The sequence below is a fragment of the Aspergillus foveolatus genome, assembly GCF_047715535.1.
Source record: "Aspergillus foveolatus strain CBS 279.81 unplaced genomic scaffold BDW70scaffold_2, whole genome shotgun sequence".
Classification (NCBI taxonomy): Eukaryota; Fungi; Ascomycota; class Eurotiomycetes; order Eurotiales; family Aspergillaceae; genus Aspergillus; species Aspergillus foveolatus.
The window spans coordinates 1,187,611-1,215,453 of NW_027396066.1; the positions used below are offsets into that span (position 1 = coordinate 1,187,611).

At 50.5% G+C, this 27,843-nt stretch overlaps 12 protein-coding genes across 12 annotated transcripts; 6 read left to right on the forward strand and 6 right to left on the reverse strand.

Annotated features, from left to right (window-relative positions):
• Positions 1 to 193: 193 nt before the first annotated feature.
• On the reverse strand, positions 194 to 1,661 carry scw4 (putative cell wall glucanase (Scw4)). The gene is made up of 2 exons (XM_073742301.1): positions 1,382 to 1,661; positions 194 to 1,332 (listed from the first exon to the last, which is right to left on the reverse strand). Exons 1-2 carry the CDS (start codon positions 1,556 to 1,558, stop codon positions 403 to 405), a joined length of 1,107 nt encoding a protein of 368 aa, XP_073600897.1. The 5' UTR covers positions 1,559 to 1,661; the 3' UTR covers positions 194 to 402.
• Positions 1,662 to 2,416: 755 nt separating this feature from the next.
• On the reverse strand, positions 2,417 to 5,031 carry BDW70DRAFT_146975 (uncharacterized protein; the record flags this gene model as incomplete). Its single annotated transcript, XM_073738651.1, has 4 exons — positions 2,417 to 3,023; positions 3,086 to 3,200; positions 3,520 to 4,084; positions 4,141 to 5,031. The coding sequence occupies 4 exons, from the start codon at positions 5,029 to 5,031 to the stop codon at positions 2,417 to 2,419; spliced, it is 2,178 nt and encodes a 725-aa protein (XP_073600898.1).
• A 502-nt stretch (positions 5,032 to 5,533) lies between these two features.
• Positions 5,534 to 6,438, forward strand: BDW70DRAFT_127277 (heat shock 9/12 family protein). Its single transcript, XM_073735246.1, has 3 exons — positions 5,534 to 5,922; positions 5,978 to 6,170; positions 6,223 to 6,438. The coding sequence occupies exons 1-3, from the start codon at positions 5,889 to 5,891 to the stop codon at positions 6,263 to 6,265; spliced, it is 270 nt and encodes an 89-aa protein (XP_073600899.1). The 5' UTR covers positions 5,534 to 5,888; the 3' UTR covers positions 6,266 to 6,438.
• Positions 6,388 to 7,395, reverse strand: BDW70DRAFT_127278 (uncharacterized protein). The gene has a single exon (XM_073735247.1). The coding sequence runs from the start codon at positions 7,337 to 7,339 to the stop codon at positions 6,479 to 6,481; it is 861 nt and encodes a 286-aa protein (XP_073600900.1). The 5' UTR covers positions 7,340 to 7,395; the 3' UTR covers positions 6,388 to 6,478.
• A 147-nt stretch (positions 7,396 to 7,542) lies between these two features.
• cog6 (Golgi transport complex subunit COG6) lies at positions 7,543 to 9,760 on the forward strand (the record flags this gene model as incomplete). Its single annotated transcript, XM_073735248.1, has 2 exons — positions 7,543 to 7,870; positions 7,941 to 9,760. Coding segments are annotated over exons 1-2 (1,934 nt in total), but the record flags the coding sequence as incomplete, so codon positions are not given.
• Positions 9,761 to 10,094: 334 nt separating this feature from the next.
• BDW70DRAFT_127282 (AIM24 family protein) lies at positions 10,095 to 11,655 on the forward strand. Its single transcript, XM_073735249.1, has 6 exons — positions 10,095 to 10,346; positions 10,402 to 10,520; positions 10,577 to 10,648; positions 10,704 to 10,874; positions 10,925 to 11,043; positions 11,096 to 11,655. The coding sequence occupies exons 1-6, from the start codon at positions 10,145 to 10,147 to the stop codon at positions 11,619 to 11,621; spliced, it is 1,209 nt and encodes a 402-aa protein (XP_073600902.1). The 5' UTR covers positions 10,095 to 10,144; the 3' UTR covers positions 11,622 to 11,655.
• Positions 11,656 to 12,364: 709 nt separating this feature from the next.
• BDW70DRAFT_155738 (MCT family MFS transporter) lies at positions 12,365 to 14,003 on the forward strand (the record flags this gene model as incomplete). Its single annotated transcript, XM_073740085.1, has 4 exons — positions 12,365 to 12,677; positions 12,740 to 12,846; positions 12,906 to 13,495; positions 13,565 to 14,003. The coding sequence occupies 4 exons, from the start codon at positions 12,365 to 12,367 to the stop codon at positions 14,001 to 14,003; spliced, it is 1,449 nt and encodes a 482-aa protein (XP_073600903.1).
• Positions 14,004 to 14,113: 110 nt separating this feature from the next.
• BDW70DRAFT_167719 (kinesin family protein) lies at positions 14,114 to 16,980 on the reverse strand. Its single transcript, XM_073742302.1, has 3 exons — positions 16,514 to 16,980; positions 16,050 to 16,459; positions 14,114 to 15,994 (listed from the first exon to the last, which is right to left on the reverse strand). Exons 1-3 carry the CDS (start codon positions 16,779 to 16,781, stop codon positions 14,417 to 14,419), a joined length of 2,256 nt encoding a protein of 751 aa, XP_073600904.1. The 5' UTR covers positions 16,782 to 16,980; the 3' UTR covers positions 14,114 to 14,416.
• Positions 16,981 to 17,484: 504 nt separating this feature from the next.
• BDW70DRAFT_41575 (COPII subunit SEC24) lies at positions 17,485 to 21,154 on the forward strand. Its single transcript, XM_073743956.1, has 4 exons — positions 17,485 to 18,542; positions 18,600 to 20,246; positions 20,303 to 20,872; positions 20,988 to 21,154. The coding sequence occupies exons 1-4, from the start codon at positions 18,045 to 18,047 to the stop codon at positions 20,997 to 20,999; spliced, it is 2,727 nt and encodes a 908-aa protein (XP_073600905.1). The 5' UTR covers positions 17,485 to 18,044; the 3' UTR covers positions 21,000 to 21,154.
• Positions 21,155 to 22,127: 973 nt separating this feature from the next.
• On the forward strand, positions 22,128 to 24,236 carry BDW70DRAFT_127292 (mitogen-activated protein kinase). Its single transcript, XM_073735250.1, has 6 exons — positions 22,128 to 22,563; positions 22,765 to 22,890; positions 22,940 to 23,135; positions 23,193 to 23,574; positions 23,626 to 23,973; positions 24,035 to 24,236. The coding sequence occupies exons 2-6, from the start codon at positions 22,781 to 22,783 to the stop codon at positions 24,061 to 24,063; spliced, it is 1,065 nt and encodes a 354-aa protein (XP_073600906.1). The 5' UTR covers positions 22,128 to 22,563; positions 22,765 to 22,780; the 3' UTR covers positions 24,064 to 24,236.
• Positions 24,237 to 24,241: 5 nt separating this feature from the next.
• Positions 24,242 to 25,380, reverse strand: BDW70DRAFT_41620 (uroporphyrinogen-III synthase HEM4). The gene is made up of 2 exons (XM_073743957.1): positions 25,018 to 25,380; positions 24,242 to 24,953 (listed from the first exon to the last, which is right to left on the reverse strand). Exons 1-2 carry the CDS (start codon positions 25,292 to 25,294, stop codon positions 24,295 to 24,297), a joined length of 936 nt encoding a protein of 311 aa, XP_073600907.1. The 5' UTR covers positions 25,295 to 25,380; the 3' UTR covers positions 24,242 to 24,294.
• Positions 25,381 to 25,552: 172 nt separating this feature from the next.
• On the reverse strand, positions 25,553 to 27,253 carry BDW70DRAFT_127295 (complex I NDUFA9 subunit family protein). Its single transcript, XM_073735251.1, has 10 exons — positions 27,212 to 27,253; positions 27,001 to 27,152; positions 26,931 to 26,944; positions 26,796 to 26,858; positions 26,650 to 26,744; positions 26,506 to 26,597; positions 26,316 to 26,457; positions 26,111 to 26,269; positions 25,727 to 26,062; positions 25,553 to 25,675 (listed from the first exon to the last, which is right to left on the reverse strand). The coding sequence occupies exons 2-10, from the start codon at positions 27,147 to 27,149 to the stop codon at positions 25,577 to 25,579; spliced, it is 1,149 nt and encodes a 382-aa protein (XP_073600908.1). The 5' UTR covers positions 27,150 to 27,152; positions 27,212 to 27,253; the 3' UTR covers positions 25,553 to 25,576.
• Positions 27,254 to 27,843: the final 590 nt, after the last annotated feature.

The window sequence follows — 27,843 nt, forward strand, 5'->3', positions numbered from 1 at the left end:
ATGCGTCGGAGTCAATCGACGATCGAAAGAAGTCCTCTTCTCAACGTGAGCTAAATGATCTAATTGTGAAGATGGAGTAGTCTGAAAGCCCCAATATAGCTCTGGTCAAATCTACGCATTAAAGAAGCTGCACCAATTGCACTTCACAGAATTATCAAGGCTTGTCATCATCATTCAATCTACCAGCAGACAGAAGCACAGGTACCACTGTGTCGGCACAAACGGAAGCCAGCAAACAACTAAGCTGATGCATATGACCAATCAAAAACATAAGCAATGCTGTAGAAAGGAACGCACAAAGGTTAGGGTATGGTGATACGCAGGTCTGCATGCAAGAAATAGGGGTAGCAAGAACAGAAGCAAGAGAAAGACATCCAATTAATACCATGACCATAGTAAAGCCTACTGCATTTCAATGCCCCAATATTTTTCCGCCCCAAACGTCCATTGATTGTCGACCTTCCACAGATCGTCAAACGCACTAAATAGTACAAGGTCACTATGGTTATCCCAGAACGTCTTACGCAGGCTCTCAATGGCCTTCTGCTGGTTCTTTTTAGACGGCACAGCTTTCCCGTTGCTTTGCCCTGTATGCGGCCAGCCAGACTCAGTGATGAGCGTGCGTTTTCCGTTAGAGACCTTGGAAAGACGGCGCGAGACGTCAGCGACGTAGGAGCCTGCAGTTTCAGGGGTTTGTGTTGCATCGAAGAAGGCGTGGCAGTTGGCGGCGCAGTAGTCGGACACATGGCAGAGTTCAGGGTGCTCGAGGACCTTGGAGAATGTGTCAATTGTGACGACGGGGCCAGTGTAACCTAAAGTGCGGAGGTAGGCGCGGGCGTTGTTAACGGCGGCAGTGACGTCCCCGGCAGAATTTTGACCGCGGCTGAGGAGTTCATTGCCGATTGAGATGGTATGGAGGGTGGAGAGATCTGGTCTTGCGGCGTTGATGATGGTCTTGAGGTTTCCGTAGAGGTTGTGGAGGTCGTAAACGCCTGCGAAGACTTGGAGGTTATGGCGGCGGGCGGCGGTGATTACCTTTTTGGCTTGGTCGCACTCGACACCGTAGATGCGAACGAAGGCGTAGTGGGTTAATCTGTCGATGTCCATACTTACCTGCTCCTGGGACTTGCAGGTGTTGTCGGCATTGTAGGGAGAGTAGGAGATGCCGAAATATTGGGTGTTTTGCTTCGGATGCATCGAGCTTGAGTACTCTTTGTCGAGGCTGGATTTATTGTTTGCTTTGATGTCGGTGTTGGCTGTGATGACAGGCTCAAGATTGTGCGGTGCTTCTAGGGCTGGGATTGCGGGGATAGGAGGAAGGGCAGTGGGACTCTGTATCGGTCAGTAAGCTCTCTGTTTGGTGCCGCGTAGAAACACTGACATTGCCAACAGTTGCAGTGGGTTGCATGGTCTCGACTGAAAGTGTTTGCCCATGCTCGTCCACCCAGACGGTGACTTCAATTATGGCTTCTGGTTCAGCAACACCGGCAGCATCAATGGGAATAGCAACAGCTAAGCAGCTGAGCAGAAACGCTGCAGTAGAGGCATTCCACTTCATTTCAGCCAAAACGAACGGATGCTGCTTTTATGCTGGTCGGTCCTGTTATATTAGTCCCTGTTGATGTCTTGTCCAGGGCAGACGTAAACAGAGGATCAGCTAGTAGCAGCGAAGAGGAAGAAGGAAGGGGAAGACGAAGCAAAGCAAGAAATCTAATCAGACTTGGCCCCTCTTGAGATTGGATAACACATGAAATTCACTCGATCATGCATAGTGGAGTGATTTGTGAGAATGCAGCAGTTAATCACTCGCTCATACAAAGTCGGATGAAGTTCCAGACTGAGTTTCGAACCTCAGACGGGCAAGATCCGGATGAGAAGACTTTTGGGTCAATCGTGGTCCGCAGGAATGTTCCTCATACTTTGTTAAGACGTCTTGGTGAGGAATGAGATAACATCGTACCCCTTCATTTTCGGTCCGACTAAACCGGCGTTCCAGACACCAAAGGTAGGAGTCGTAACCAAAATCATCAGCGTCAATTTATCCATTGAGCAAACATTGACTCGGTAATAAATCTGCTGGAATACCGTAGAAGTGAGTATCACGTCCAACTACCTAACTCTGCGAGGCACTGAATCCAAGAAAGTTCCCATTAGACCATTCATGAAACTGATTCAAAATGTTAGCACAAGGCTCATGTTTTCGCTGAGGGTGTTCAATACCTAATAATGCGTGTAACCCCCGCTAGACAAACCAGCTGGCGGGTGGTTGCAGAGAGGGATATTCCAAATATTCAATCATAATCCTCGGACCATTCTATCCAATGCCCTGTATCATACCAGAATTCGTCACAGGCAGTCACGATTAACAAGCAGACTGAATTAGAACCCATGAAGAAAGGTGCAGAAAGCAACAACATCAACCGCCGAACAGACCCCAGTCCGCGACCTCCAATCTATCAACTAGCGCATTGATAACCTCACTCGCTAATTCCTCCTCTCTTAGCAGGCCCCTTGGGTCCCCCTTCTCATCGAACTCCTTATGCGGAACATTAAAGAAGACCAAAACATCGGATTCTTGCTCCTCAAGCCTGACAAGCAGGTAATGAACACTCACGCTGGACACCACTCCATCGGTGCTCGAGCCGGCCACCGCACCTCCAATAGAGGGCGCAACACGAGAGCGCGGCACCGCAGTTGATGTTATTTGCGCAGCGCCCTTGTATACTTTCGCACGAGGAAGTTGACGTGCGAAGACTTGTTGCGGAGGAGTGATGATGCGCAGAGAATCCCCATCGTCATCTCGGATGTCATTCAAATGGTATAATGCTGCTGCTTTGTCGACAGTTTCGGGCGTAGCTCCGGTGTTTGAACCTAGGATCTCGAGGGCTTCTTGGTTTGGGGTAGATTGGAGAGAAGACAGAGCTGTTTCTTCTGAGACGCGCTCGTTTATTTCAAAAATGAGGTTTGAGAGGCTGGTTGGCGAAAGGAACAATTCTTGGTGGTCAGGGATTTGGCGAAGAGAGCTGTTCGAGGCTTGTTAGCAGCGCAATCAATGTTTGACCGTGAAATTAACGGTTGACGAGACCTTGCGTCAATCCAGCGCTCTGGAATTATAGCTTTAATGGCGCCACCGTAGAGATCTTGGGGTGTTAAGGTGGCCATGGCGATATAATTGATGTTGGCGACAGATCCGTGAGGAGCTGTAGTTAAGCACTTTCTGTAGGTAGCTGATAAGACTGCCCCGCCAGCCCCGCCTAGCAGCAAATTTCCGAGCTTGCTAGCCCAGGATGTTTTGGACTACATTGGAGCTGTTGATGGTTTAGAGATCTAGTACACAATACTCTACAACTGCTGACTCAAAAAACTCAGGTCTATTCCTGGCAACCATGGCCTGTTAAGTGCTCATTTAATGGAAAAGTAGAGATATCAGGACAGCGCTGAATGCCAGCATCATCCACCGCGTCTAAATCTTCAGCAATTCCTCAATGTACTCATCCAAAAGGATTAGCTGGAACTGACTACCCCACCGAGAACGGAATTCCTTCTTCCTATAGGCATAGCTTGTCACTTGGGAGAAGCTAACCAACTCAACTCTCCAGCCACGCAGAAGAGCTCGCTCGGCCATTTTCATGAAACCACCAGAGTACTCTGCTTCCGCGGCATCTCCCGTAGCCAGCACGATCGTCGCTGCCTCGTCCGCATCTAGTAGACTTTCCAGGATTTTCAGGTGTAGAATTTCGTCCACGCCTTGCTCGACCCAACGTTCTTCCGGGCCATCGTTCGTTTCAGAACTATGACCGCCATCCTGGTAGGTGATCCGAGGATTTCTCCTGGATTTCACCTGACGAGGGGTCAGCTGTTTGATTTTCTGAACTCGGTTGAGGATGTTAGCCTCGTAACCAAGTTGCTCGCTTTCGCTTATAGCTGCGATGCGATCAGAGCCAACGAGAACTCTCTTGGCTGCTGATCGGCCACGTTCTAATATCAACGAGAAGTTTTGAAATGAAAGCGGCAGACGGCGAATCCTGGTATGAACAGGTATGTTCCGCGATCGTTTCATTGTGTCATGAAACCCCACCATAATCTTCGCCATAAGTTAGTGAATCGCAAAATTGGGAATAAACTACGCGTCAGACTCACATTCGACATATCGACGAATACATGTATTGGGCGAGCCGAAATATCATATTTCTTTGATGGTTTCGACCGCCCAGATTCGGCGATAAGTTCAGCATAATCAGGGAAGTCCTTCAGAAGTTTGGTTAAAAGCCCAACCCGCTGATCGGCTGCGGAGGTATAAACAAGTGGTTGTAATCGAGGTGCTCCGGCGCTGGCAGAGAATTTGACATTTTTGGAAGTCAAAAAATCATCCGACTCATCGAAAGAAGACGGCGGAGTCTCAAGAAGTCCCGTTCTAATCTCTGAAATACCGACTTGCGGTGGGATCATTGACGGGATGCTCTGTGGTTTTGAGAGCGGGAGGTCAAAAACACTGGGACAGCTATCGGACTCTCCTTCAGGGTTACTTTCGGGAGAACTAGCTTCCTGAGTGGTCTTATTTCGGCGTCGGCGCCGCTGGGCAGGCACACTACGTTGAGCATCGTGCTTACTCTCTGCTGTGGAGTCGATGACTCGCTGTAGGGGACTTTCCGCTGTAGATAGCGATCCTTCAACCACGGGCCGTTTGAGAATTGTGATAGGTTTGGTGTTCGTTGTCTGAGACGGTTCCAATTGTGATCGGGTCTCGCTTTGCGAATCAGATGAAATGCTGGTGTTACCCAGTAGCTCCCACAGAGAGCCGAAATCCCCTAGCTTCGGCGTGCTAAGGTATTCACCGGACAGGGATGTTTCTCCAGTATCCAACCATTCAACGTCATCTTTCCTTATTTCATGTGACGCAAGTAAGGGCAGGGGATGATCCGAGGATGTGTCGCATGTCGCCTGTCCCTTGTTCTGACGTGTGGGTGACCGCAAGAGGTTAAACACCGGAGCGAAGTCCCAATTTGATGTTGATGCAGAGGATTGTAGCATTGGCAAGAATCAAAAATGTGTAGCAATATTGATAATTTCAGGATTTTGTGTTCTGTGTATGTCAAATGGTGTCAGGCGCTCTGATGGCGGCTGTGGCGGATAATAAACAAGGCTCGAGTCGAAATGCAAGTAAAGCTAGATTCAGAAAATGATGCTTGATGAAGCAAAGCGAATCAGCATGATGAAGAACGTGAAGCTAGAAAGATTGTACGAAACAACGTTATCGTGAGAGATCCGTCATAAGACATTGTTGAGGATGACTCTTAGTTATGGGCTGTGGCACTTGGCGGGCAAACTGATGGTGGCGGTGATTCTGCCTCGAGAAGCCGCCTTCTGGACCCTGGTAGGAACTTTTCGGATTTTGGCATAGAAGAATTCCAGGTCTCACGTGCCGAAAGCGCTACGCCGAAATCGGGTAGTTGAGCCTTTCCGTTATTATGACGTCATAAACAATCAACCCCGGACTGTCACCCTTAAGCTCGACGGGGCTACGAAGTGAAACAAAACCAGGTACCGGTACGCAAACCGTATTCAAGCGTACATTGGGCATGGTTAGGCCAGTACACAGCTAGACCTGATGACGTACTTTCACAAGCTGGGGTCATAACTCCGTGGGCAGTGTACGCCATCAAACCCTGAGTTGAGAAGGAACGCGCGAAGTAGTATCTGGATTCGTGTATCGACATCGACGTCATTTCTGAGGTATATGGAGGACCAGAAAGTTATATAAACCCCTTCCTTGACTGGTTTTGCAAACCTTCTTCCATCAGCTTTCCTCTTCGCAAACATCAAGAAATCCCCACTGAAATCACATCGAACTTCTGAAACTCAATACAAGCCAGTCAACAAATATCGACATGTCTGACTTTGGTCGCAAAGATTTCTCCACAAGTGAGTTCACTCTCCTGTGATAGCACAGAGACCTGGATACTTATGAGCCTTGCAGAGGCTAAGGAGGAAATTACTCCTGACGCCAGCAAGTCCACCCAGGAAAGGGTGAAGGAGACCGTCACCGATACCACCGACCGCATCTCCCGCGGCGTCCAGCCCGAGGACCAGAAAAGCACCACCCAGCAGGCCTTCGACAAGAGCCAGCGTGTGAGCGACAGGGAGGGCCACGGCAGTACTCCTCAGTCTATGTAAGTAATCTTGACGACTTTTTGATTGTCACTGTGTTGATAGTATGTGCAGTGGCGATAAGGTCAAGAACGCTGTTGGCCTTGGTGATCACTAGATAGTGATTGCCTGTCAGAGAACGCTCAGCCTATTGAAGATTGCCATGACGATCAGCATTCGCTTCATGAATATGATATGATGAATTACGATACCATCCATACCTGAGATAGTTCCTGCCTGACCTGTAAATTAGCTTTAATTTGAAATAGTGAGACTGCCGATTCAATTGTCCGGATTGTTTTCCGCTTCTCGTAAGAAGAGTAGATCATCCTTAACGTCTGCCCACCAATTTCTCGAACATCGTGTCGCGCATCTGGATGAGGCGGTTGAGCTCCGCCTCCAGCTTCCTATACTCGGCTCGAGCACCAGTTATGTCTTTAGGAAGATTGTGAAATGTTTCGATCCTAGCTTCTAGTGACCTGACCGAGTCCACTAACCTGCCGACCTCTTCCTCTTCCAATATGACTTCCTCTAGAGTGGCACCCTTGTTGCTATTGCGCTCCAATGCTGCTGATCTGTCCTTATACTCGTTAACTTTGGCGCTAAGAACCTTGGTGCCTCGTGTCCATTCAGCCGTAAGGGCAGGAAGATCGGCAGGCATCTCGTACGCGGGATTTGACTTGAGTTCTTGTAGTTGTTCGTGTAAAGTGACTAGTTCCCGCTTGAGATAGTTGTGCAACCTCTCAACCCTCTGCATCTGCTCCTGGGTCTCGAATTCTTCTTTGGTGAGCTCAACTATCGACTGCCCGACGTCCTTTGTGCTCGTGCCCAGCGTGCCCAGAACAGCGACTGTTTCAGCCAAATCGTCGAGGTCCCGATTCCCAGCTTTATCGAGACAGTTCTCTACCATATGCAGGAGTTCCACCTTTTGCTTGACCTCCATCGCCTCTCGAGCCTTGAAACCCTCGATTGTCTGCTCACGCGCATGGTGGAGCATCGCTGCCTCTTCATCTGCTGCCTCGTTCGCCGCAGCTAGGGCTAGTAATGTACGTAATGTATCTTCATTCTTCTCGAACTCGGGAACGGGATTTGGCGCGTAACGGCGGTTTAACCAGGAGTTCACATATGCCCAGTCTTTGGCCTGGATGGCGGCTTGACGTGCCTTGGCTGGGGAAGCAAGCGGGCTATCCATGAGATTGACCGGAAGTATTGGCGTTCAAATGTATAAAATTGGTCCTCTGAGCGATTCAATAATCTAGATACAAATTGAGCTGTCCGTCTGTCGGGAGGAAAAGGTTGCTTTGAATGTTTAGGTCGGCCAGGCTGTTGATCCGCGGCCACCCTTCTCTCTCCGCCTCCGCCCTGACTACCACGATCCGCCGTCTTCAGATCCGTTCCTGATCCATCGTCAATCCCCATGGCTACTGCTAGCTATTTTCCTCCTCCTGGAGCTCCTTCCAGTATATCGCCTCGGAATTCCTCCCCGGCGTTGTCGCCGCTTTCTCCGCCACTCCAACAGCGCTCCAATGCTTTGTCGAACCGATTGACAAGTGTACTCTCCGTGTCGTACGCGGATTCGGATATACGCGACGCGCTCGAGACTCTTAGCCTGAGGGGTGTCCACAATACCGCGGAGGTGCGGAGGCAATTACGCCTTGACGTGCAGAAGGAAGTGGTGGATTGCAATGCGGAGATCGTGAGGGACTTTGGCAACGTTGCGGATGTGAGCGGTTCCTGTCCAAGCCACGGGGAAGTGAGTAAAATTATTCCACCATATACTGACAGGGCTGCAGCAATTGAAACGCATTGGTAGCGTTATATCGAGTCTGAAGGAGACGTGCGATGAAATGCGCAAACACATCGTGTTGGCCAAGCAGGACACCACCCCAGTCCTGGAGGAAGCATCTGCGTTGATGAATCAGAAGCAAGAGGCCGAAACAAAACAACGTCTGTTAAATGCGTTTACAAAGCACTTTATAGTCTCAGAAGAAGAAATTTTGGCTTTGACATCCATTGAAGAGCCAATAGATGATGAGTTCTTTGACGTGCTTGCGCGGGTGAAGCAGGTACACCGCGACTGTGAAGCTCTACTAGGTGCAGAGCACGAGAGACTCGGCCTCGAGCTTATGGAGAAAAGCTCCAGGAGCCTGAACTCGGCCTACCAGAAGCTCTACCGCTGGATTCAGAAAGAATTCAAGTCATTAAACCTCGAGGATCCCCAGATCAGTGGTACGATTCGGCGAGCTCTGCGGGTGCTGGCTGAGCGTCCGAGCCTGTTCCAAAGTTGTCTGGATTTCTTTGCTGAGGCCAGAGACTATGTTCTCTCAGATGCTTTTCATTATGCCCTGACGGATGCAGTCTCCGGGGGAGATAGTGCTGTGAAGCCAATTGAATTCTCCGCCCATGACCCGCTCAGGTATATCGGGGATATGCTTGCATGGGTTCACTCCACTGCAGTCTCCGAGCGTGAAGCTTTGGAGACCCTGTTTGTTGCCGAGGGAGACGAGCTCGCCAAGGGAATTCAAGCCGGTCTAAGTAGCGAGCCGTGGTCACGAATCGATGAAGATGAGGAAATTACATTTGACGGACAAAAGGCCCTCAGCGATTTAGTAAGTCGGGATCTCATCGGAGTCGCTCGTTCACTGCGTCAGCGGGTTGAACTAGTGATCCAAGGTCATGATGACCCGGTCACTTGCTACAAGGTCGTCAATCTACTTTCCTTCTACCAAACCATTTTTTCCAAACTAGTGGGCCCAAACTCCAACCTTGCTGAGCTGCTCAGGGCTCTCGAAAAGTTTACCTTAAACCATTTTCAGGCAATAATGCGTGACGAAGTCAACAATATCTCAACGGACCATTCCGCCCTGGCACCGCCTGATGATCTCTCGGCGCCACAGTTCCTGCTCGATTCATTAGAAGTTCTGACAGCGTTGATGAGAACCCACGAGGCTTCCCTCGGAACAGAAGATCCCAGCATCACATCCGAATCTGAAGAGAACAAATTCACTCCGGTCCTCCACGCAGCCCTCGACCCTTTCTTCACTCTCGCAAAATCTTCTGCAGATGAACTTCCCGATCTCACTGCCCGCGCGATCTACCTTACAAATGTTCATATTACCACCCGCTCCGCCATCTCGCCCTATCCTTTTGCAACATCAACGCACCTTCCTCCTCTCTCAGCAACGCTTTCCACTCTCCGAGTCGAACTCCTCGAAATCCAGCACCGCTACCTCCTCGACACCTCAGGCCTTCAAGTACTCTTAACAGCTCTACAACCATTTTCTCAATCCAAAGAATCAAGCACGGAGAAGGATCTGGCAGCTATTGCAGACCTCCCGGCCTTCCAAGCCGAAGCCCTCATTTCAACCAGTCAGCAGCTAGACGACTTCCTGCCTTCGGCACTCATGGACGCAACAGATAACTTGAAGCGTGTGCAGAGCGCAACTTTCGTCAAAAGTGTTACGGAGGAGGCGGTTGAAGCATTTTGTCGTGATTTCGAATTTGTGGAGGGGATGATTATTGGAGCTGATGAGGCTAGGGGTGTTGGTCAGAGTGACGGTGCAGTTAATGAAGAGGGTGAAGAGGGTGAAGGTGACGGTGAGGTTGAGGTTGAGGAAAGAGGACAGGGACAGAGCTTAAGAAAGTTGTTCCCGCGCACCACAGGAGAGATTCGCGTGTTGTTGAGTTGATTCTTGTCTCAGCTTTTTGGCGATTCATAATGATATACATGGTCGTCAAGGTCTTCTACGCTATACAAATTCCAGAATATACCCAAATTCTAGAATTTTGCCTACTGCTGCATAGTAATTTAGGATAACGTCACTGGAGCCAGTTTACTTCGGATAATCCAACGCCGAGTCCGACAAAAGCGCTTTTCCCGATTTGGAAGCGCAAATCCAGGTTCCAAGGAGACCGCGGAGGAGAGAAACAGCAACAGCAAGCATTGTCTTACCTTCTCCCATTCAGCGTCTCATCGAGGCCGTTTCTCAGACAGAATATGGTCCAACCTCTGAGGCGGGGAGTGAGATTACTCACATGGACGCGAGTCCTCCCTCGCCAAACGCGACAACCTGCGTCATCGCATCGCAGAGCTCAAGCAAGATATGTCCAGATTCGTGCCACACCTACGGAGCAACCAGCGACAGTTAATGGGAGCAATGTGCCCATTGTTGATACACCCAGCTCCGCCGAATCTGCCGGTATGTCCTCCTCATACAGCGTGGATTTATCATCGCTAAATCTTGGGAAATACAGATGCGCGGTTCGAAGTCATCGGAGCACCTTATTCGTTACTGTCGGTTTCCCTTTCCGCCTCACAGAACCTCTACACACGGCGCGGAACACTAGTCGGCCTGAGCGGGAAGGCGGACAATGTAAGAGATTGAAATATGGGGCTTGGCTTCTGCTTTGGCTGATGGCGTTGGTATAGGTAATCTCAACCTTAAGTGTCTTGGAGCCATTCCGGCGAGCTCCTGTTGGCGTGCCCTTCCTATACCAAAAGGTTTTTTTTCTCTTCATCGACTCCGGAAGGGCAAGTATTGATCGGCGATATATAGATCTCCTCCGCAAGCCCCGTCACTGCCTTGATTTCTACAAGGTCCCCCGTTACATCGTTCGCCGTTGTCCATCTCAATGGCTCTATGGATTGGATGGTCGCTCAGCGACGGGCATTACTAGCGTGGACTGGGCGCTCGTTGAGCATCCGTCCGACAATCAATACGAGCTTGGTTCGTGCTCCAGCTGTGTTCAATAAGAGAAGTTGGACTAATCCATGCAGAGCGTCGCTCATTGGGGTAGCTCTGAAGTCACCGGAAGAGGGTTGCTCGCTCTGGTCGGAAGCGGCCAACTCTACTCAGTAGAGCTAAAAGAGGGCGAGAAATACATAGTCCACCCCAGGTGTGTTTGAACCGAGACTGTCCTACTATGGCAGCTGCTCACTCTCAGAAAGCAATGTTGTGGCCTACACCGTCAGCTCCAACCCCCCTCGCCCTTACCGCTTTAAGTCGACGTCCTTGAAGTTCCAAGTCCCGGGCCTAAAGAGCCTCCCTACTTTTCTTCAGAACACGCAATTCATCAAAGCCATGTCGGAGACCGACTCATGGAAGACGGCCATGCGGATATTCCATACGGTCCGTACATGGTCACGAATGACGATCTGGGGAGATAGGCTGTTCCTCCAATTTGACGGTCCCTCCACTATCCTCTTACAATCTCGCGGGGCCCGGATTAGCGATGTTCTGAGCACTCAAGAGGTCAACGAATTCGCAAGCACACCTAGAGGCCTAACGATTGTCCCTGCAAAACTGGAGGAAAAGCAAAAGGGTTCGGAGCAGGATGAAAAAGACGACGCCCGCAAGGACCCTGGCACAAGGTCAGTGGATGAAATCGAGCAGGAGTTCAAAGGCGTCACCCAGAGGATTGCCGTCCTAACGAAGGAGGGCAAGGTGGTATTCCAGAAGCCAGGGCAACAATGATAGAAGGCAATAACTGTACAACACATACACATTCAATCATATTTCCTCGGAAATCGCAACTACCAGTCTCAGCTTATGCTTGTATTTTGAGGCGACCAATCACCATGGCAGTCTTTTGTCCATCACCGCAAATTAGACCATGATGGCCATGGGTTCCATGGTTGCGTAACAGCAATGGAGCATATACAAGGCTTGCGCAGTCCTACCCAACTCTTTTATGACTTACTGGCCTTAGATAAGTTTCTAAAAGGTCAACCTGCAGGCCGTTTTTCACGGTCCCAATCCAACCAACGCCGACATTTGCAGCATGGCCTAGAGTATCACTGCGCTCAGAAAGCCTGTACTACCCTAAAATTAATCGTAGTTGGACAAAAGGCTTGATTCAAAGGTCAACTGGGGGAAGTATGGCCCAAGGGTCGCGACTGTGGCTGGCTAACATTGCGCAGGGTTACCTCTTGCAACCCTAAAGAATCCACCCCTTGGCCCCGTGCCAAGGTTCAACGTCGAGTCACTTCCGTCACAAAGAATGTCGCGTAGCAACAACCAGTTTAGGCCAAACGGAAGGCCGGTCTGCTGTTTGCGGATTGCAAAGTGACCGCCCTCTTTTACTTTTGATGCTCGAGCACATCATTATGGGTCAACTTTTTATGTCGAGAGCACGGCGTCCGTCCAACTCTCGTCCTCCGTCCCACGAACATCCAGACTAGGCGCCATTGGGTAGATACAGGTTCGGAATGCAAAACATGTCTAGCAGTGATACAGTTGCTGTGGATAATCTGTCCAATGCACCTGGTCCAACCTCGATGGTCGAGTACGAGATATATGATGAGAGGGAGATGCCAACGGCGGATCAGCGACAAAACTCGTGCATTGAGGCTACAGCAACAAGTACAGTGGAAAATGATCCGGAAAAGCTTGCAGTGCGGACTCGATCTTTGGAGGCTTCAGGCCCAGGGACGCCTCCGCCTGATATTCCTCCTGATGGCGGACTTCAAGCATGGGGCACTGTCGTCGGTGCACTCTGCGGCATGTTTGTGAGTTTCGGCTGGATCAGCTGTGAGTATGCACTGCTTCAACCCTTTCATCACTCGGACAGCAGTTGACCAATATTGACATAGGTATCGGTGTTTTCATTGACTACTACAAAACCCACCTGCTCCAAGACGTGAGCACGAGCGCCATAACATGGATAACCTCACTAGAGTATTTCATGATGTTCTTTGGGGTTCGCCCACACCACGATATTACCTTTGCTAAGATGCATACTAATGGACTTCTATAAAGGGCCCGTTCGTCGGCGTCCTCTTCGATAACTTCGGTCCCCATTTGATCCTCCTAACAGGCTCATTCCTACACATTTTCGGCCTAATGATGATTTCCATCTCCTCGAAATACTACCAAATCCTGCTTGCCCAAGGAATTTGCAGTCCAATCGGCACGAGCGCTCTCTTTCATATCAGCATTAACTGTGTAAACACCTGGTTCCGGCGCCGCCGCGCCCTCGCTCTCGGAATCACAGCCAGCGGCTCGGGCTTTGGGGGCATCATCTTCCCCATCATGCTGACGCGGATTACACAGCAGCTGGACTTTGGCTGGGCGATTCGTGTCTGTGCATTCACTAGCCTATTTCTACTAATCATCTCCAATCTCACTATCTTTTCGAGATTGAAGCATCAGAGATGCAAGCCGTTATGTCACCCGAAGGATTTTTTTCGACCACTTAGGGAGATCCCATTTGTTTTGACGAGTGCCGGCACGTTCTTCTTGTACTGGGGTCTTTTTCTTCCATTTGCGTTTATACCCACCCAGGCGCAGCGGTACGGCATGTCGCCGTACCTAGCTTCGTACTTGCTTGCCGTTCTCAACGCAGGAAGGTTAGTCTCGCCTCCATCCTCCTTCCCCGCCAAATTATATACCCCTATAGCAAACTAATAACATCACAGCATTCCGGGCCGCATCCTTCCCCCCTATATCGCCGACTACCTGGGACGGTTTAACCTCATGATTCTCACAACAATGATATGCATAATCCTTGTGCTCGCCCTCTGGCTTCCCTCGCGCACAGACGGGACAGCAATAGCATTCGCCGTACTATACGGCTTCACCGGCGGGTCAGCAGTATCACTCGCACCGGCACTAGTGGCCCAAATTTCTGATATCCGGCAGATCGGCGTGCGCAGCGGGACGTATTTCGCCATTGCGGCGTTTGCGGCGCTCACGGGGACACCGATTGCGGGGGCGCTTCTGCCCGACCCCCTTGGTGGGAGCTACTTGGGTGTTGAGTTGTTTTGTGCGGGGAGTATGTGTGCAGCGGTTGTATTTTATGCGTTTGCGAGGGGGTCGGTGCCAGGGGGTGGGTGGGGAGTTAGAGTTAGGGTTTAGCATTGAAATATGAGTCGCAAGGTACATATTGGTGCTACCTTTTATAGTATTTATAAGAAATAGAGAGCACAATGTACGATGATCATTGGGTGGAAGCTCCCTAGATTGGGCCAAAACCATGCATATTGAAACTAACTAACTAACCCTGTAGTATGCAGTAAGCGCCGCAACGCCCTCGCTTCGACAAGATAGATGCAAATTGCATCAAACACCCTGTGCCATGCAGTGCAAAGGAGAGCAAACAAACATGTAAGTTAACAAAAAAGCATCACAAACACAACATATGGGGAATGCCAAGTAGGTAAGGTAAACAATAACGTCAAATCAGAACGGAATAGGGATGATGCGACCCTAGTAATCCATATGCAAATACAACGCATTGCTCAAGTGCAGAGCTGCATCTGCTCTCGTTTTTATACTAAGACACCTGTCCGCATGGTCTGGACCGTCTTCACTCCAACACCTTTCAACTTGCTCAGTTCCGCAAGACTGTTTATACGGACAGGCTTTTCCTCATCGCAGCCTTCTGCAAGAACCTGGTCCATCTCACAGAGACAGTCGACGATTGCCTCGGCTTTCTTCACGCCGACGCCTTTGAGGAGCTTTATCTGGCTGACATCTCGCGAGTTGATGATGGAAAGAAGGTGAATTGTTCTAGGAGAGGGGACGGTGAGGTCGCCGTCAACGGTCGCCAGACCTAGTTCGGGCTTGGCCTGCTTGGCCGTCTTTGCGCGCTTCTTGCGCTTGATATGGGAGGATTCTGTTAAGTCAAATTCTTCTTCTGAATCCGAGGTGTATGAGTCGTGGTCTTCGTAATCTGCGTCAGCATCTTTTGCGGCGGGTCGTTTGGTGCCTTGTTTTCCGGACGACGGTAAGGAGAGTATACTGCCCATTTCCTTCTTGATCTCTGGCGCTGGGGTGCTAGTCGCTTCAAGGCCCTGGTGAGATTTATTTTGGATCCGTTGTTTCAGATTGCTGATCTTTTTGGCGAGCTTCTCGTTTTGCGGGAAAAATGGAAGAGCCAGCTGGTACATTCTCAATGCTGAGACGTCTTCGCCACGACCTTGATGTTGTTTTGCCATGAGAAGATAGGATAGTCCCTCGGCTCTGCTATCTTCGGAGCCCTCGATTCGCTGCTCTAGAAGTTCCAAGCGCCGTTGGACCTGTTCATTCAGCTCGCGGACCTGTGTTTGCCTCGACTTCTCGCTGACCGCGCGTACAGCCAATATCTCTTCCACCTTTTTCTCCACGAGTTCCTCTATCTTAGCGGAGATATCCTCCTGCTGGTATTTTGGGGGGGCTTTCGGTGGTTGTGCAATTCGACTGGTCTTCGTGGAGCGTGATCCGGGTAGCTCTGAGCTTATTGAAGGTCGACTGGGGATTTCGGGCTTCTTGAACTGAGATGATGTCCTTGAGTGTGGCTTATCTGCATAAACGCTGAATGCTTTTGCTGGTTTGTCAACGGTTTTCACAGCATCTTTATTGGCAGCTAGGTTGACATTAACAGATGCTGTCAATGGGCGAAGAGGTTGCCGTTGGGATGTGACTGAGGGCCGGGCTGCAGGTCTTGGGGGCCCTTTGAAGATTGGCTCGTTTTCCACTTCGCGTAGTTCAATCTTCTTGGTGCGGTTGGCGAAGTTAAGTGAGCTAATTGTGTCAAGGTGGTAGGACCTGACAGGGGCCAAGTTTAAAATCATCACGGTCAGCCCATTGTTCTGACCCAATGATAGTATCCTGGTCATCTTGGACTCCCGGTACGGTATACGTTGGTGCTTTTTAGTGATTGCCTCTACACATTGGGCCAAGACAAAGAGGCTTTTGTTGATGCTGGCTGATTCCACCATGCGTTCCTTGTCATTATCCGTTCGACGGTTGTCCTCAGAACCTGCGAGATCAATGGCCGACGCAGTGCTGATACGAGTTTTGTCACCTGTAGTGACCACAACCTTAACACAAAGAATAGCATGAGATCGTGATGAGTGAGCGTTTAGCTGTGTGTTGTCAGCTTTGTTGTGATCTTGCCGTCATAGCCATTAAGAAACAAACCTTGGTAGCGGATGTGGATCGGTTGATATTCGCCTGGTCATACAGGGTCTCAAATTCCTTCAGGGTATGGCACGGCCTCTCTGTCAAGCCCACGACTACGGTCTTTCCGCCGTTGTCTCTGAGTGGCAACCCCGCCAATGTTCTCTTTTCCGGCGGCTCAAACAAGTCGAAGACCTTATCGTTGTAGATTTCGTAATAACTCAAGGAGACGCTCACTGAGGTCTGTCCATCGCTATCCTTTTCCAGCTTGCGGCTCCGCCGGTATATGCTACTCAAGAGACGTGGAATTACACCTCTGTCAGCAAGGCTTTTACCGCCTCGCATTGTGTGCGTTTTCCCCGTTCCCGTGACTCCATACGCAAATATTGTGACATCGAATCCGTTGAACAGGTGCTTGACGGTCGGGGAAACTGTCACTCCTGTTAGTATGCCATGAGTCTGCAAGCGGTTTGCGCACTACGAACCCTCCGCCTCAAAAAGTTCCTGCTGAGTCACGTTTGCATCGTAGACTGCGTTGAACTGGAACGAGTACTCCTCGTTCTCGTTTTTCGGGTTCGGGATTCGTACGATTGTGTCCCGGTCTCTTATCGCAGCTAGTTTTGACGTCGCTTGAGAGCTCTCCCTCTCCGTCTTATTAGGCAGAGTATGCTTGGATCCCGTATGAAGGATAATGTCAACATCTCTCTCCGACTTTAACAACGGCCTGACCCGTGCAACAACCCGTACGCTCATTGTTGAAAGAGTTCCCGACGCAAAGCTCCCGACGCAAGAAAACGATGAGACCCGCCGTGCCGCAGGCCCTTTTGGTCGTATGATCCTGGTCTTTCACGGTTTATCGTAGCATTATCTAATAAGCTGTGGGCGAAGTATATTGGCAAGTTCAACCCGTACGTCCAAATGTCAAAAGCCTGTAATGTAGAGCGGAGTCAATGGGCCCGTTCGATCACTTGAATGTGAGGGGGCGGAGATAAGAAATGCACAAGCGAGGAAAAGAGAGAATTGCAAAGACGCTGACAGAATCAATGTGAGAAGTGCGCGGGTTGCACTTAGAAGCAAGGGAGCCGAAACAGCTCTAACGGTGAAGGGAATTGTTGGTGCGAGCGGCACTGGGCGTTGGCAGGGCAACCCCTGAACTGCTTGCAGTCTTACGGACTATGAAGGGCATGTCGCCTGAGCCTCAACCTCGGCATAAAAAGAAAAAATCAAAAGAAACCCTATGATGCTGTTATTATGGACTGATATGCTCCTATTAGTTTGAAGGTCTCTTGGTATCTTTGTTCCAGCGGTTTGTTTCTTGATTGCAGGATGCTACGATATACTAGAGCGGAACATAGACACTAAGGCCGCTTTATGTGAGATGACAACAAGCTACAATCGAAATAACAAATTCCTAGATGGCTTAGTTAAAATAATTCAACTTGACCATGATCAGAGTTTTAAGGCTACAGTATTTGAGCTGTGAGCCCGCACTACCTAAAGTCAGTAGTATACACCGCATCTATTTGTGAGATGGTAAGAATGGCTGCTAGGAGGTGGTATTGGATAGATTGCAGGAACAGTTTTGGGACATTGCTGAAGTGACCTTCAATTTCGTTTAGAAACGTTCATAAGCTGCAAATTGTCTGGTTGTCAGTCGAGAGATGGCATAGTCTGTTAGGCCTTCCCCGTATCTTGATTCGAGTCGGTTAAGCTGCGGGGCATCCTGATTGGCGCAGGCGCAAAGGCCACCGTAACCCGACCCCGACCTGCGAAGTTGACCTCAACTTCCTCCCACAACGCTTCCTTTCCGACCTTGCTCCGCATCCCTCATCTATATACCCCGGCTGTTAGTTGCAGATGACTTCCCTCTTATCGTGACCGAAGCATTGACCTCCCCGACAGAGTGAGCCTAAACGAGTTACGCGACCGGAACCTTCAACCCTTCTCCGAGAGCGCCGCTGGACGATATTCAGATAAGCGGAATATTACCGACCTCGAAAGATATAGAAACTCTAGATGGCATCTCCACAAGGGGGCTACCCTCCCCAGGAAGGGTACGGACAGCAGCCCGTGGCCTATGGAGCCCCTGTTCAGCAGCCCGGGGAAGCTCCTCCTGCTCCACAAGGCCACACCGGAGGGAGAAAGAAGAGAGCATATGCTGGAGAGGCCTTTGAGTTCGGTTCTGGTGCTAATGCTGCTCTCGGCGGGCAGCCGCCCGCCGGCGGTGCCTATGGCGCATACCCCCCTCAACAGCCTGCCTACGGAACCGATCCGTCGCAGATGGCCCAAGGATATGCTCCGCCAGTTGCCCCGGGAGTCGCACAGATGACCCAGCAGTTTGGTGCTATGGGTGTAACGGATCCTCATCTCATGCCACCTCAACCAGCGCCCCAGGCTCCCCAGGCTCCGCGGGCAGTCCCTCTCAACCAGCTCTACCCAACCGACTTGCTCACCCAGCCATTCAATGTTGCTGAGCTCGATTACCCGCCTCCTCCCATCGTTTTGGCTCCTGGGGTATGTGCTTGGTAAAGAAGCTTTATGTTGCATTATGATGACTGACATGGAGCTTAGACGAGCGTTTACCCCTCTCCTTATGCGAACTGCCCTCCCAAATACGTGCGCTCCACCCTAAATGCCGTTCCGACAACACACTCGCTCCTGAAGAAGTCAAAGCTTCCGTTTGCTCTCGTGATCCAACCTTATGCTGCCCTTCATGATTCGGAAGACCAGGTTCCTGTCATTCCAGACCAAGTCATCTCCCGTTGCCGTCGCTGCCGATCCTATATCAACCCCTTCGTGACGTTCCTTGACCATGGACACCGCTGGCGTTGTAATATGTGCAACTTGACGAACGATGTACCCCAGGCATTCGATTGGGACGCAACTCTTCAAAAGCCAGCAGACAGGGCTCTGAGGCCCGACCTCAACCATGCAGTGGTAGAATTTGTCGCCCCTCAGGAATACATGGTTCGCCCTCCGCAGCCGCTTGTTTATCTCTTCCTGATCGATGTGAGCTATGCATCGGTCACTAATGGGCTTCTGGCAACGAGTGCTCGGTGCATTAAGGAAAGCTTGGACCGGATTCCCAATGCAGACCGACGGACAAGGCTCGGTTTCATTGCCGTTGACTCCAGCCTTCACTATTTCAGCATCCCCAGGGATGGCTCGGAGACTTCCGACCCACGGATGTTGGTCGTCAGTGATTTAGATGAGCCTTTCCTTCCAATCCCCGGTGACCTGCTGGTAACCCTTAGCGAGTGCCGTGAGAATATCGAGGTCTTCCTCGACAAGTTGCAGGAGATGTTCCAAAACACGCAGAACAACAGTTGCGCGATGGGGTCAGCCCTCCGTGCCGGATACAAACTTATTTCGCCCGTTGGAGGCAAGATGACCGTTCTCACCTCGTCTTTGCCTAATGTTGGCCATGGCGCTTTGACTATGCGGGAAGATAAGAAAGTTCTGGGAACGAGCAAGGAGAGCAGCCTGCTTCAAACCGCGAACAGCTTCTATAAGAGTTTCGCAGTTGAGTGCTCCAAGGCACAAGTGTCTGTGGATATGTTCCTGTTCTCATCTCAGTACCAAGACGTTGCGTCACTTAGCAACCTTCCCAGGTACACAGGTGGTCAGACATACTTCTACCCTGGATGGAATGCTGCCCGCAGTGAAGACGCAATCAAGTTTGCGCGCGAATTCTCTGACTACTTGTCCTCCGAAATTGGCCTCGAGGCTGTGCTCCGAGTCCGTGCCACCACTGGACTCCGCATGAGCACCTTCTACGGTAACTTCTTCAACCGCAGCTCTGATCTTTGTGCTTTCCCAGCATTTCCCCGTGACCAGGCGTACGTTGTCGAAGTTGCAATTGATGAGACTGTCACAAAGCCTGTTGTCTGCCTTCAGACGGCGGTGCTCCACACGACCTGCAACGGCGAGCGTAGAATCCGAGTCTTGACCCTGGCACTGCCGACCACACAAAACCTAGCGGACGTGTATGCGTCGGCAGATCAGCAAGCGATCGCTACCTTCTTCAGCCACAAAGCCGTTGAACGGACACTCGGAAGCGGCCTGGAGCAGGCTCGAGAAGCCCTGCAGGCGAAGGCTGTGGAATTGCTCTCGACCTATCGAAAGGAACTTGCAGGTGGAAGCGTCGGTGGCGGCGGTCTTCAGTTCCCTGCTAACCTTAGAGGCCTCCCTGTTCTTTTCCTCGCATTGATCAAGAATGTGAGTTCAAATTATCTTCTGAAACCATACAGCTTTGACTGACATTGAATGTACAGCTCGGCCTTCGCAAGTCGGCGCAAATACCGACGGACATGAGATCCGCAGCTCTCTGCTTACTGTCAACTCTTCCCCTCCCTCTTCTTATCCAATACATTTATCCGAAAATGTACTCTCTTCACGACATGCCCGATAATGCCGGTTTGCCCGATGAACAGACTGGCGAAATCGTCCTACCGCCCCCCGTCAACCTGTCGTCTGAGCGGATAGTCCCTTACGGCCTTTACCTCATCGACGATGGTCAGACTCAGTTCCTGTGGGTTGGTCGCGACGCTGTGCCGCAGCTTCTACTCGACGTCTTTGGCCTACCGGATAGGTCGCAACTCCGGGTTGGCAAGCAGAATCTCCCTGAGCTGGACAATGACTTCAATGGACGGGTCCGAGCCGTGGTGGAGAAGAGCCGGGATCATCGGTCAAAGGGGGTCGGCAGCATTGTGGTGCCACACCTGTATGTGGTCAAGGAGGATGGAGAGCCTGGTCTTCGTTTGTGGGCGCAGACGATGCTGGTGGAGGACAGAGCTGACCAGGGTGTTAGCCTGGTGCAATGGATGGGCTCACTGCGGGAGAAGGTTTGAGACCCTTTTTGTTAGTCGTTTGTCTATATTTTTCTTCTTGACTCTGTCGTTGCCGAAACCAGCAAAGTCGTACTTGATAGACTAGACTGACGCGCTCGTACCGCAACAGGTTGTCCAGTAATGAATAGCTTCTACGATTTTTGGGCCGATTTATGAGTTATACAGCAATAAACCCGAGGTTGCAGACTTCATTCGTCTTTCCGCTCCGGAATTCTCGCCTGTCCTTGTATCATCATCCAATGCAGTTCTCTGGAGTTTAGGGGTCGTAAGGTGTAGAGGGGCAATTTGCTTTTTCGTTGGGAGTTTCCGCCCGGCGGCCACAGAGCCACAGACAGTCGGAAGCAGAATGAATGGCAATCAAGAGTTTCTGAAATAAGCTGTGCAATGGCCTCGCCTGTGTTGATCATGCACTGTAAACTTTCGATCCCGCCTTAGCCTGCCTGGAAGGCTCTCGTGCTCAGAATAGATAGACAAATCAACGGCTGAAGAAGGCCAGAGGATTGAGAGGCTGGGATAGAGGACGACGTGATTTGACAGGGATTGGTGATATGTGATGGACTAGACGCTGTGATCAATTGAAGCGGCGGCAGTAGCGCCAGTTCGAGCACTGCCACTCTCGGGCTCTTGCACGGTGTCAGTTGCCCTCCAAAGAATCCAGCTTGTCGCAGACGAGACCAAAGTGAGAAAAGTGAGAGCGTTGGAACTTGTCGGATTAATTGTGGATGCTTTTGAAACACTGGTCGAGACACGCTGAGAGGTTCCTGACCCAGAAGTCCCAGACCAGCTCTGCCCCTCATCCTGGCCTTAACCAAGGTTCTGTCGCATCTCGAGGTCGACTCCATCTTCGATCAACGACTATTCTATTATTTCAAGAGATCATTCTTGAGGTGAAAGCTTAACCTTTTCTCAAACCCTATACTCCTACGCCCGCTACTCTCACTACACTGTCAATAGCCAGTACTAGTAGCTTCCCCTCGTTTCAGCTCACCCCACTTTGGCCGATCTACGCCTGGTTTATTAACCTCTCCTCCTCTAGCCCAGTCCTCGACTGGGTCCTCAACTCCCCAAGCCTACTGCTGCTGCTTTTTCTGGTTCTCTTCCTCCGCATTTGACTTGGACACTCAAATCTCCAAACTGTCAACTTTTCCAGCTCTGACCTTTGTTGTCCTAAAGCTGTCTTTCTACGCCGCGCCGAGCCAACACGGACAAAAGCACGGTAAAAATAGATCGGAGCTGTGGAACATCGACCTATCCGGCAAGAGACATCTGCTGGTGAGCTCCTCTTTTCCTTGTTCTATTTACTGTCACGTTGTCTTCTTTCGACGTCGCATACCTTGACATCTTCTTCTTGTACGAGCTTGGTTGTTGACACAATCGGCCACCAAATAGAACGCTTGATCTGTGCCCGAGGCCCCGGAACCTGATCTCCTAAAGGCATCCGACTTTGACTCGCTGGATCATACGTCAATCGCTTCGCCAGTCCAACTTCCACTGTACCATCGAACCTCCTTCACCTCCCCGATTCTCGTCGACCCTGGGCGCTGCAGTTCAAGTGACAACAGCCGACACGGGCCATACCCCGCATTCTATTCTTGTTACGACCACCTCGTGATTCAGAGCGCAAGTCGACACCGAATTGTGGTGGCTCCTCGTATACCTTGAGATCGCCCTCAGAGCAAGAAATTGTAAGCGTCGTCCATGGCCTTTTAGTTCAAGTATTACGCGAGACGTACGCGCGGCCTGCAGTGTGTATCTGCATGAAACATATTAAGACTGCTGCTTGGGGTCATCTCTGCACATATCTTATTGTCCCTGATAAGCTGCTTAGCATTCATAACCTGGTTTAAACTCACATTTCACCTCGCATAAGTGCTGACGAATTTCAGTTTGGAACCAGTCAACATGGTGCAGCAGATGCCGCCTCAGGGAGGCTCAAGGAAGATTTCCTTTAACGTCTCAGATCAATATGAGATTCAAGACGTCATTGGTGAAGGTGCCTATGGTGTTGTTTGGTGAGCATTATGGTCTAAACCATGCCGGTTATTTACTGATTTTTCGCAGCTCTGCCATCCACAAGCCCTCTGGCCAGAAGGTAGCCATCAAGAAGATCACCCCCTTCGACCATTCGATGTTCTGTCTGCGGACCCTACGAGAGATGAAGCTGCTCCGCTACTTCAATCATGAGAATATCATCTCCATTTTGGACATCCAGAGGCCGCGAAACTATGAGAGTTTCAACGAAGTCTACCTCATTCAGGTAAATTGCCCTGGTACGGCGCACATCTGAGAGCCGGCTGATTGATTGGTACTGTAGGAATTGATGGAAACAGATATGCACCGCGTTATCCGCACGCAAGACCTGTCGGATGACCACTGCCAGTACTTCATTTACCAAACTTTGCGTGCGCTGAAGGCCATGCACTCCGCGAACGTCCTCCACCGCGATCTCAAACCATCGAACCTTCTCCTCAATGCAAATTGTGACCTGAAGGTCTGCGATTTTGGTCTAGCTCGATCTGCGGCTTCGACCGACGATAACTCTGGTTTCATGACGGAATACGTGGCGACGCGCTGGTACCGTGCACCTGAAATCATGCTGACGTTCAAGGAATACACAAAGGCAATCGATGTGTGGAGTGTGGGCTGCATTCTTGCAGAGATGCTGAGCGGGAAGCCCTTGTTCCCTGGAAAGGACTGTAGGTACTCTATTGGTGGTTAGTGGAGGCATGCGAGCTAACGCATGACAGATCACCACCAATTGACTCTAATTTTGGATGTTCTTGGAACACCTACCATGGAAGACTACTACGGAATCAAGTCCCGACGGGCTCGGGAGTATATCCGTTCGCTCCCATTCAAGAAGAAGATTCCGTTCAAGGCACTGTTCCCTAAGAGCAACGACCTAGCTCTGGATCTGCTAGAGAAGCTTTTGGCCTTCAACCCGACGAAGCGAATCACCGTGGAGGAGGCTCTGCGTCATCCGTACCTGGAACCATATCATGACCCAGATGACGAGCCGACAGCACCTCCAATCCCGGAAGGTTTCTTTGACTTCGACAAGAATAAGGATGCTCTCAGCAAGGAGCAGTTGAAAAGTAAGTCCCTGGCACCAATCGACTCCATAAGTTATGCGACAATCAACTAATATCATCACAGTTCTGATTTACGAGGAGATCATGCGGTAGGGAATCAAGTGTCGAATCTTGGAGTTGAGGAGGCAGCGCCTAGTGAGCAGCACACGCTTGCATGCACCATATTTGCATAGAGATTTCTAGGTAGTCTATTTACTTTGCGGCTTAATGTACTGCATTTTTATCTACATTTCGTTTGGGAACGTGGAACAAACATGGATCTATCAACCTTCATTCTGTGCGCAGGAAAACGTGGGTATATAGTAAAAACCATAAAATAGCCACTTATCTCAACTCCAAGCTCCTCATAAACTCTTCTATCCCCGCCCCCAAACCTTCGGGCGAAGGCTTCGCCGCACACACATCCGGCTCAAACCCATATTCTTTCACCAAATGGTCTCTCGTCGTTGGCCCGATTGTCGCCACGAACACTTTCCGCGCTCCTTTCACATTCTCTCCTTCAACCCTCGCCTCTTTCTGTCTCAGAACTCTGACCATAGCATCACACCCTGTGGGAGAAAAGACAACAACCCATATCATCCCATCATCATTAACATCACTATAACAATCCTGCAATACCCGTTCGAAATCCTCCTCAAACCCCCCCACCACACCCGTCTCATACACAACAACCTCCTCAACACCAATCCTCCTCTCCGGATTCACACCAGCACCCGTTAGCGTTTTCGGAATGACATCACGTCTTGTCTCGCCAACGAGGAAGAGTAACGGCTTCTTCTGTACTTGCTGCCCCTCTTGTTGGGAGAACAAAGCGTTATAGTGCTCGAGCATAAACTGCGCAAGATTCTCCCCATTTCCCGTCTCCGCGCCGTGAATCGTTGCGTTCGGGAGATATCTGTCTCTCAATGTCGTTAGGGAGCGTGCCGTTGCGGGGCCGACGGTGTAGAGGGGGAGGTTTCGCGAAGATGAAATCAAGTATGATTCTATATTGCCGTCAGCTTTACACCTAGTATTCAGGTGAATGGCAGGGTGCTGTAGGAAACATACCCTCAACACCACTCAGCGTCTCCGCAAACGCCTCGACCGCGCGCTGAGAGGTGAATATCAACCCGCCATATTGTCGGTCTGGGCCTGGTGCGAGACTACCGTTCTCAAATAAGTCCTTTATGCTGGAGAGGTTCCGGGTGTGGAAATTATGGCTCAGGACTGGGATGAAGGTTGGTTTGGTGTGAGCAGAGGAGAAGAACTCGTCGTAGCCGTCATGTGGGGTGGATTTGGTTTTTAGCAAGAGGATGTGGCGGGAATAGGTTGGGAGGGGTGTCATTTGGGGCTGTCTTCAGCAATCCAAGCCGTAGAGCATAAACTTTTTTTTCCAGAAGGTATATTCGTTCTGAGATTTGGGTTTGTAAATTAATCATGTGTATGTCGACGTTGTCTTGTGGTGGATTGACTTCCGCGGAGTGGAGCGGGGAGACCGGATGTCCTGCAGTCTTTGATGTATTTGATCGTGACTTCATGGACTGAAACAATCATATTTCCTACAGATACATTTTGAACAAACGGAATCAATGTGTCTAGTATTGTTATGTACACTAAGAAAACAGCACTACTGGTCGTCGAGAACGTGCACGTACTTCTTCTCCTCTGCCCGCTCCCGCTCTGTAGCAGGGGGCAGGTCGTAGTACGAGGAGCTTCGGTAGCCTTTCTAAACCAAAGTTAGCGTAATTGAATCGAACAACAAACATATAAAGCTTACCAAGTAGTGGAAGGTGAGTTCGGACAGTTCAGCAGGCTCGATTCCGAGATCCTTGAATGTCTTCGCTGTCGGGTCGATCTCTTGATCAATAAACTCCCGCTCAACCTCATCGGCACTGATGGTGGGCCACCATAAGTACTTGTTGAGGAGATAGGCCGCAGGCTTCAGGATACGCTTGGGAACGTTGATGTGACGGCGGCGCTTGACGATTTCACGGTCGACAAGGGGAGCAATCTCGGCAAGCGAGTAGTTGGTCGGGCCGTACAGCTCGAAGGTCTGGCCAGCGGTGGTGTCGTCGTGGAGCATGCGCTCGAGAGCGGTACCGACATCAATGGCCTGCAAGAATCAGCCCCTGCCTGTATAGACTGCAACAACTCAACTCACGTGTACGGGCCAGGAGCGTTGCTGGAGGTGGTTGGCTGTGAACAGGTTGGTCGCGCTCGCCAGCTTGTGGAGAAGACGATCCTCGAATCCGAACAACGGAGCTGGTCGGACAATGGTGGTCTCTGGGAAAATCGAGCGCGCGACTTCCTCACCCCATCCCTGGAACAATCAGCCTCGGTTCGAGGTATGTCCAACACAAACATACCTTGGTGGAGAAAAATTCGGAGGGAGAGTTTTTGTTGGCATTGTAGGAGGAGACGTGGATGAAGCGGTCAACGTCGTACTTAGCCACTGCCTCCGCGATGCGCTCTGTGCCGTCGACATGCACGTCGGTGTATGAGAAGTTCCTAAATGATATCAGCATGACACCATATCAGAAGTATTCCGCAACGAACTTGGTAGGGTAATCGCGCCCGACAAGATTGTAGACGACGTCGGAGTGACGGACACTCTCCTCGATCGACTGAGTGTTGCGCAGATCGTATTCCTAACATCCACGTCAGTTCGTGCCTCGCCGTCCCGCAACGCTGGTACTGTACAATGAAAACGACCCGTCCGAGATCACCGGTAACCTTGAGGTGACGCTTTGTCATCTCCTCACGGTATGGGACGACCACAGTGCATCCCTGCGTAGCTAAGAATACGTCAATTTACATGCCCTCCTCACACCGACCGCCGGACATACCGAGCTTGTTGACAATGTAACGACCCAGGAAGCCGGTAGCACCGAAGACGGTCGCAGTGTGTCCTAATGACGATTCGTGTCAACCCTGAATACTCGTGCGAGCTGTTTGTAAAGCGGCAATGGCTTGCGAAGTACCTCCGAGAGAGTGTCTATTAAGAGATATGTCAGCGCCGCGGGCGTACCGGGAAATCAATTGAGCATTTACCGTCCACCCTGGACCTTCAAAAGCGGCTTTCCAGTTCGAGTGATTGTGATATCTTGGAGGAATCGGCGCTGAGCCTGAAACTGGATACGGGGGTTGGGGACGAACGCCCTAGAACCCAGCACGGGATTGATGGCTCTGGACTTCTGCATGGTCTATATATCACTCATCAGCTAAGTCGGAACATCGAATTGAAAATATGCGGTACACATACGACAGCGGGTAAGAGCTGGGTGAAGAAGGGCGTGAAGCTCGGCAAGAGGTCCTTTGATGAGGTCGAAGTCGTTCTCCGAAGCAATCTGTTGGCACGGGACCACGACGCTAGTCCCAATTCAGTCAGTACGACCACGACCTGAGGAATGCGACGTCAGAACAACCGACCTTCTACTCTTGTTTCAAGGCTGAAAAGACCACCGAGAAGCTTTGTGTAATGATTACGGCGTTTTTGCTCTAGGACAGCTTGCGACCTCATGTAGTTTTGTTGGTGTATGACTATTCATGGTATCTCATTGGTCAATCATTATTGGTGCCTAAGGCCATATTTCTATATTTCGTCGTCACAATGCAACTTAACAGCTCCTTAGCGGCTAGCATATAGCTTATGCGCTGATACTAGAACGATTCAACTAAAAAGTTGTAGCGTCATAGGGAATTGCTGCACTCATTGTCAAGAAGCCTGCGAGCCATAATTTAGTGGCTCAAGTTGGGTACTTCCCAATCAACAGACGCTTTACTATGTTATATATTGTGGTTTTCTAACGAAGCTCTCGGTCGTAATCGCCGGCTCACTACTGATTCTAAGTTGTATACCATTAAAAATGTGGACGCTCTTTGTAACTCTGGCTT